At 34.2% G+C, this 8,181-nt stretch overlaps 2 protein-coding genes across 4 annotated transcripts; both read right to left on the reverse strand.

Moving 5' to 3' along the window:
- Nucleotides 1-1,472: 1,472 nt before the first annotated feature.
- LOC132726440 (uncharacterized) lies at nucleotides 1,473-5,468 on the reverse strand. 3 transcript variants are annotated; one of them, XM_060711759.1, is made up of 2 exons: nucleotides 4,862-5,468; nucleotides 1,473-4,326 (listed from the first exon to the last, which is right to left on the reverse strand). In XM_060711759.1, the coding sequence occupies exon 2, from the start codon at nucleotides 2,575-2,577 to the stop codon at nucleotides 1,483-1,485; it is 1,095 nt and encodes a 364-aa protein (XP_060567742.1). In that variant the 5' UTR covers nucleotides 2,578-4,326; nucleotides 4,862-5,468; the 3' UTR covers nucleotides 1,473-1,482. The 3 variants fall into 3 exon arrangements, with proteins under 3 accessions (XP_060567742.1, XP_060567741.1, XP_060567740.1); XM_060711758.1 differs by having other exon boundaries at nucleotides 4,658-5,468; XM_060711757.1 differs by having other exon boundaries at nucleotides 4,554-5,468.
- A 3-nt stretch (nucleotides 5,469-5,471) lies between these two features.
- LOC132726439 (uncharacterized) lies at nucleotides 5,472-8,091 on the reverse strand (the record flags this gene model as incomplete). The annotated part of the gene is made up of 3 exons (XM_060711756.1): nucleotides 5,472-5,743; nucleotides 7,201-7,317; nucleotides 7,575-8,091. Coding segments are annotated over 2 exons (576 nt in total), but the record flags the coding sequence as incomplete, so codon positions are not given.
- Between the last annotated feature and the right edge of the window lie 90 nt (nucleotides 8,092-8,181).

Raw genomic sequence — 8,181 nt, forward strand, 5'->3', positions numbered from 1 at the left:
TCTCAAGACGTTGAAAGACAGACTGAAGACGACGGAAATGAGAATCAATAGAATCAGAAAAAATGATAATGTCATCGAGATAAATCAAACAGTCACGAAGGTGAAGTTCGCCCATACAACGCTCCATCAGACGCTGAAACGTTGCAGGGGCATTGGTAAGACCAAAAGCCATTCTGTTGCACTCATAGAATCCGAGAGGCCCAACACTAAAGGCAGTCTTTTGCTTATCAGATTCTTTGACTGGGACCTGCCAGTAACCTGAGCGTAGGTCGAGTTTAGAGAAAATAGTGGAACCTATGAGAGAATCTATAGTTTCGTCGATGCGAGGAAGGGCATAAGCATCCTTGATTGTACGGTTGTTCAGTTTCCGGTAATCGATACAAAAACGCAAAGACCCGTCCTTCTTTCTTACTAACACAACATTAGAAGAAAAAGGACTCTTGGACTCACGGATCGCTCCTGCGGAAATCATGTCTCGTAAATGCTCACGTACCTCCTCAAACATCCCTGGTGGTATTCGGCGATAAGGGTCTTTAAAAGGTGTGGGATCAGACAGATTGATTTCATGTTCGACCAAGTCAGTAGAACCAAGATCAGTAGGCCCAGAGGAGAAAATATGTTTCCACTGATTGAAGAAGGAAGTTGCCTTAACCTGCTGTTCAGAAGTTAAAGTTTCAGTGGGAATAGAAATACCAAGGTCATCAAGAGACTTGTCTGAATTGTGGGATTTATCAGCAACGCCCTCTGAAGGATCAATGGTGCGAACAACAGACACATCATGTAAGTTACAAAGAGTCATTCTTGGATGAATGGTAATAACTCTAGCAGTCAAGTTACAAACACGTACTGGAACCCTGCAAAAAGAAGTACCAGGTTGTAATTTAACCAATCTAGGGCACACATTCAACATAACAGAATCAGTAGACTCTGTAACACCAGATGACATGTTGCCAATATGTCTCACCTTGCCCTCAAGTGTTGTTGTTTCAAAAGGCTTCACAATGACAGTCTGATGGTGAAGAAGAGTAACAGGTTTGGTGACAATGTCAGACAAGGAAGATATGATGTCTGCAAGTGGAGATGATGTTGCCTCTGTTCCTGATGACTTCAAAACATTCAGTATGTTGGTGCCTATTATCAATGGAACTCTGCAGGAGTACTCTGTGTCTGGAACAATCAGAATAGGAGCTGAAAAAGATTGTGATGAAACAGAAGGAAAAGAAATATCAAGAACTGAATATCCAAGATATGGTACCTTAGAACCATTAGCAGAAGAAATATCCAACATAAAATCTGACAACTGTGACATGACAGGCTGAGGCTTTAAAGATTTGAAGAACGAAATTCCAATAGATGAAATCATAGAACCAGTATCTATCAAAGCTATAGTAGAAGTACCATTTATAAGAATTTCAGATTCATTAGAAGAGCCAACTAGAGGAAATGTAGAAGCAGGGTCATTAGAAGGGGAAGTATGACCTCTCATCTGCCCTGCGATGGAGGTCGACTGTAGTTTAAAGGACTGGCAGAGGCTTTGACATCCTGAGTGGAAGATCTCTCTTGTTTCAAGCCCTTGAGTTCCTTCTCCATACTAGACAGCCTGGACTCCATGCCTTCCATCTGCTTAGAAAGGGCCCTTATTTCCTGGAGAAGTCTACTATCTACAGTAGTGGCACACTGCTGTGCAGGAACAGACTCATTAGGAGTATTAGGTAAAGAAACATTGGCCTGGGTTGCCTGCTTGGGTGGAAGAGGGAGAGAAGTGGCTAACCGAGACAAGCGTAAGTCTTCCTCAATGGCTCTCAACTCTTTGCGAAGAGTATTGAAGTTGAGGTCCTTCTGAAAAAGAAATCTAGAGGCATTCTTAAGCTCTATATCACGAAGGCCTGACCACAACCTACCCCGCAGCATTTCATCCTTGGACATCCTATCAAGATTGCATGGTATCCTGCTAAGCAACCTCTCCAGACGCAAACTATAGTCAGCAACAGACTCATCCACCTTCTGCTGTTCATTGTAAAACTGTTCCTTCAACCTTTCAGTTGAATGAACATTACCATAAATGCCATCTAACTCATTCAAGATCTCAGGAACAGTGGCATTTTCACCTAAATGCAAAAGAACACCTCTGGCACTGCCTTTCAAAGATTTACGAATGGCCTCCCTGATGATAAATGGTGGATAATTACCCTCATCAATGACACAATTGACATCATAGCGCCATATCTCGAACATTGACGAGTTGTATTTCCCATCTCCTGAAAAAGAAGGTAACTCAGGGATACGGGCATGTACCAAGTCCCTATTTGTCACAAAAGACAAGTATGGTTGAGGGTTAGGCATGGGTGGAGGAATGCTATAAACAGGTGGAGGAAAGTGAACCTGATGTGTACCCGAACTGCTGATATGTTCCCGTATAGGAGTAGGTGTAACATTAAATGTATGACTTGAGTGTACTGTATGAGGTGTACTTGCCATTGCATTAACTTCAAACTTACCAGATTTTTGTAACTGTCTAGCAAAAAATTCCAGATCTGCATCTGAATAGTCTAAGGACTGAGTTGTACCATCCGCCATGATGAGAAAACAAAAAAAAAATGGATTGGACCAAAAAAAAATGAACGTGACTTAAAATTCAGGATTTCAAATGGCCCAAATTGTACACCATACACTAAAAAAAAAAAGATTTACATCAGTAACCAGCTTAGGTCTATATAGATGTAATAAAAAACAAACAATAGAAATAAAACAATTTTATTTCAAAAGAAAAAAACACAAAGACTTGAAAATAATCAATCAACTTTATTCAAATTATGGCCCACACAGTGCACCATACATTACACACAATTTCAAGGTCACCTGAATAATATATGTACCAGATACAGTTAGTAAATTAGATCAAAGTTTGTAAAACAATAGATCTAATAACACTGATATTCAGTCTCTATTATAAAGCAGTATTAAATTCAACTGAATAATATTCAGTGCTTAACTTACTAAATAAATAACTTATTACAGACACCTAAGATTGTCAAGTTACAGGTAACAAGTCTATAAAATTATATTGTGAAATGCACAGACACTTGTTCAGTTACTTGCTATAGTGTATAAATTTCAACTAATTTATGGTAATTGCAAGAGACACACAGGCTTGTAAAATTATATGCAGGAATTCTGTATTGCAACAATGTTCAGTCCAGTACTCTATACAATATCAGAAAAAAAATCCCAAAGACCTAACTTACATGTATATAGATTATCTATAAATTTCCTTGCTCAGGCACAGACTCAACTTAATACAAGTACACACAAAGCTTACCAGGATAAATAAATGTGTAAAGTTTCCTTTCTTCTGATTTAGACAATTATTTCAATGCAAAATGTTTAATTTTCAGTTCATAAAGTAAAATAATATACCTATCAACAGACTTTTTATAATGACTAAATGAGTAGAACCCAAATTATCAACTTTTCAACTGTGATACAGTAGCAACAATTGATTTGCTATTTGTATATATGTTAAATTCTTGTAAATATAGAATAATTCTATATAAGAAAATATATTACCACTTACACAAAATACTTCACTATTCGAAAATGAAGAAGAAGTTGAGTGTCGGTTCTCACAAACTGTGTATAAAAATATAAATCAGCGGGATTTAAAAATGAACAATTTATTCTAATTAAAGAATAAATATTTCACTTCAAATCTATTTACCGGCTACATGATACCGTCGCAGTAATTTGAATGAATTGCTGTTTTAAGTTTACAGAATTTTAAATATAATTGATTTTAACTGCCCGGGTTGAACAATTTATTCTAACTAAAGAATAAATATTTCAAACCTACTTGTATACTTTATTTATATTTACTCACAAGTCAACTACAATAATCTGTTCCTACAATAAATGCTAAACTATTCAATCTACATGCTTACTTCAGGCAAAATTCTGGTTCAAGCAAGTCCTGCTTTTAATAAATAATAATAATAAAGATAGGTACAGTAAGTAATCAGGTACAATAAGTTATCAGGATAGGATATGAAATAATTCAGCTGTTGGATATATAATATCTGGGGTAATATAGGATTTATTACAGTAAATGGACAATACCAGACTGGGTGGAATTAACTTCAAATAGGGACAGGTGTTATATACTAGTTATTCAGACCAAGATGAAAGATAAAAGAGACAGAGTGTTAGCTCACCAACCACCTGATAGTTAAATGCTGTGTCTACATGTCTGTGTCAATCTTCAAAAAGCCAGCAACAGGATAAAAATCAATATCACAGAAGCCTGAAGTACAAGACTTTGTGGAATTCAACCTAAAATATACAAAATCAAATAATAATATACATGTATATCTATGGTTCAAAACAAATTGATTTTCACATGTAGATCTTGATCAAGATTTTACACCACTGGATATAGATAAATGAAAAAATCAACCCAGATCTACATTTTACAATATAACTATGAAATGGCACTTGATACTAATTAAATTGAATAAGACACTTATCAAAATATGTAAACACTGAATTTAAAGAACTACACTGTTTGTTTACAAATGTTCAAAGTCCACAAATATATTGTTGTCGTCTAAATGGTCCGAAGAGGTGAATAATCCAACGTTGATATATAAATAAGAATAGGTACCTTTAATTAATTAAATGTTAGAGCTCTTTAAAATATAAATAGAAAAATAACTAGTTGAACTTTTGTTTGTTTTGATGGAATTCCTCGGGAGTACCCGGTCACCGGAAGTAAATAAGAAATATAAAAGATGTTCTGATTGGCTATAGTTGGGAAATCCCTACGTCACCGTCTGTGTTCGTTGTTTCGTCCCAAATAAATTCGTACCATGAAAATACCAATCCAAACATAAAAATCCACACTGGCCACCAATGTCGTATGGTCCTTTTTCAAATGTATGAATGGTCTGTTTATGCCTGTAAGGACATAAACATACGCCTTGATAAATAAATAAATAAATAAGACAACAATTTCTGGCGCAAACCAAGAGAAATATTTATATCAAAGTGCATAAATACAGATCCGAAATACATAAACGATCAATGGAAATATGCATGATAATGAAACATAATGAATAACAACAATTACCTGTAAGGACATAAACATACGCCTTGATAAATAAATAAATAAATAAGACAACAATTTCTGGCGCAAACCAAGAGAAATATTTATATCAAAGTGCGCATGCGTGAGGTGGATTTTCCGGGAAGTTTGTAAAAACTGAGGCCCGGCATGCAAATTATGTCAAATGAAATATGAGAAATTAGTTGTTATAATGAGATGATGAAATGGAATGATATAGGAATGATATGGGATAATGGATTGTATATCGGACTGTAAACAGACAAATACAAGAGATATATATACAAATACAAGGACAAAATGATACATAAAAACGATATTCAAAAACACGAATATCGACCACATGACACATTTTTATGACAAAATTTTCTTCGCGCATAACAGTTGATGATAAGATATCCGTAAAGAAAGGCTGAGTTCCAATACCTATTTCAAAATGATCGATGCCACTTTCTTCATCTTTAAAACCAGATAAATGAACTGATATCATTTTATCCGTTAGATAAAGGTAAGTTTCTTGCACGTGTTCACTTGTTGAAATTTGCAGCTCACCATTCAAAGGAGGGGATGTGTCGATAATAACTTCATTGGAAGAAGCTGACGCTGTATTTCCGGCATAGTCAGTTGCTGTAAAAATGTAGGTTTTCAACATCAATTGTATTCATTCAATAGTTATTGATGATGATCAAAGGTTGTTCTTATCTCAAACAAAGAAAGATATAATTTCGTTACCTTTGAATTTTCTTCCCATTTACACATTTAAAATGTTCATTTAAATTGCATTGTATTTACAAAATCGAAATTAAATTGAATGTAGTTTTATATCATTACTTTTTATGTAAGTTTCTCAGAACTTTTAAAAGAACTGAAATATTTTATTAATATATTCAGTTTGATTTTCAGTGTGTTTGTTAAAACGGTTCAGATCACCAGCCCAAGCTACATGACATTAACACGAAACATATTTACATACCGGTATTTGACATGTCATCACATTTAGAGAGGTAAATTCTGAGCTTTATAAACATAAAACTCACCATCTTTTCATTTTGCCTCAAAATGCTTTTACTGTCCTAAGATGATAATTTGGTCTTAACGGTACACGGAAAAGTCCAAAAACGGGGTTATCTGGATTATTATACGATATCGTAAAAGTAAACACTTACATACTATATAGCATTATTCTTACAGTATCGTTGGTGTATGACCTTTACGGCTCTGCCGGTAGATCGAAGTTATTGGCACTTTTGGTGTTTTGCACTCATAGGTTCGAACCCCACGTAGTGCCATTTTATAACCACAGTTTTTTCTTATTGCTCTGTTTTTTATCATTATTATTTATTTATTTTTCGTTTTCCATTTTGTTTTCTTCTTATAATATATACTTTATAGTACATGTATATATTTATTTTTTATTTCTTTTCTATTTTCTTTTTGTATTTATTTGATCGCAGTGTTTAAATAAGATATTCGATCTCATATTTATGTATGTATGAAAAAAACGGTCAAACTTGTTTTCTGAACAATTGACTGTTTTCTAAGGTGAAAAAGAAGTATCTTACCAGTAGTCGAACTTCTCCCTGTACGGGTAATATGTTACTGACACAGATGCTCTACCTACTGGGCTAACAAGACATATGATAACTTGTAGTTTTAATTTAATTTTTATAGGCTGTGGCATTGATCTGCCTAACCTATTTTTCGCATTGTTATTGGTCTTTGTTATGTAAACAAAGGCTCAAGTTATCATCCTAGGACAGCACATGTATCTTTATTTCTCAGTAATTTTTAATTTTTCTCATTGGCTACTACTGTTTCTACTGTTGCGTTTGTGGATTTAGTACATTATTCGTGATTGAGTATTAGTATTTGGTATGGAAGTCAAAATACCATTTGTTTATATTTTGTTGTTTTTAAGAAGACTGACTTCATAATAAGACCTACGTTCAGGTAACAGGCATCTAAAATGCTCTAAAACCATTATTTAAACGGTCACACAAAAAATTAATTACGTTTTAACGTTATAAGTATGATATACTTTACATCTTAGTATATTATTGAATACTGTATTTTATTTTACAAACCTTTAATGGTTACAAAAACAGATGCACCATCATGCAAATCCAGACTGTTGATAACATATCATGTTTTGTTACCCACATTTGTGAACCGTATAATATCGTCTTTGAGAGGACGACTTCCTAAAACGTATCATACATTTTTGTGGTAAATCATTGAGTAAAAATTACTTCGTATGTTTAGTTATAAACGACAATCACAAAAACTTGTCTGGCAATTATTTCATAATCTGATACTGTCACTCTTAGAAATAAGATTTTTAGTTCATTCCTTACGTCACATCAGTATTTTAGTTAATTTTCGAGGATAAACTATAGTACTCAAGTAATTAATTCTGTTAAGTGCAACTATTCATTAGTATATATCAACAATTTCTTACCTACTCCATAGGTGTATGTTGCTATATTGCTAAGATATCCAAATTGTGTCGCATCTATGTTATCTTCAAATTTATTCCAGGAGAATTCAATGTCATCAAGACTGGCAAGGAACCCATTATTGTTTTGGATTTCCACTTTTCCAGCTACTGGGGCAATACTATCAAGAATAAAACCGTTGCTACACGTATTTATTTCATCTAACACTTCTGTATTCAACTCTCTTATTACTGATGTCGAAACAGAGTAAGCACATATGTAGTAAAATGTATTGAACTTAACAACTGTCCTCTCAAATGATACAAAGCCAGTGTTTGTTACTTTTTCAACAACACATCCTTTACTAAAGTCACACGACGCTGGGTCTTCCATCAAAAGCCACGTGATATTCCGCTTGGATGCATACAGCATTGCACCAACAACCTCTGTGTCTGGTGTTCCAAAGTCCAGTTCATTGTCGTGAAGAAGTGTATATAGGCTTCCAATGTTTGAACTATGAAGTATCTTTAAAAAAGAAAACTAAATGGTTATGACAACGTACATATATATTACAATTAAGTTATATCTCATCAAATGGAAATGAATATTTACTTTTGGACGCAACTAAAG

This window comes from Ruditapes philippinarum, unplaced genomic scaffold, assembly GCF_026571515.1.
Source record: "Ruditapes philippinarum isolate M1 unplaced genomic scaffold, ASM2657151v2 ctg10482_1_1_1_1, whole genome shotgun sequence".
Classification (NCBI taxonomy): domain Eukaryota; kingdom Metazoa; phylum Mollusca; class Bivalvia; order Venerida; family Veneridae; genus Ruditapes; species Ruditapes philippinarum.

Coding starts and splice junctions, on each gene's coding strand:
- LOC132726440 (XM_060711759.1), bottom strand. CDS start 2,577: ATGGCGGATGGTACAACTCAGTCCTTAGACTATTCAGATGCAGATCTG.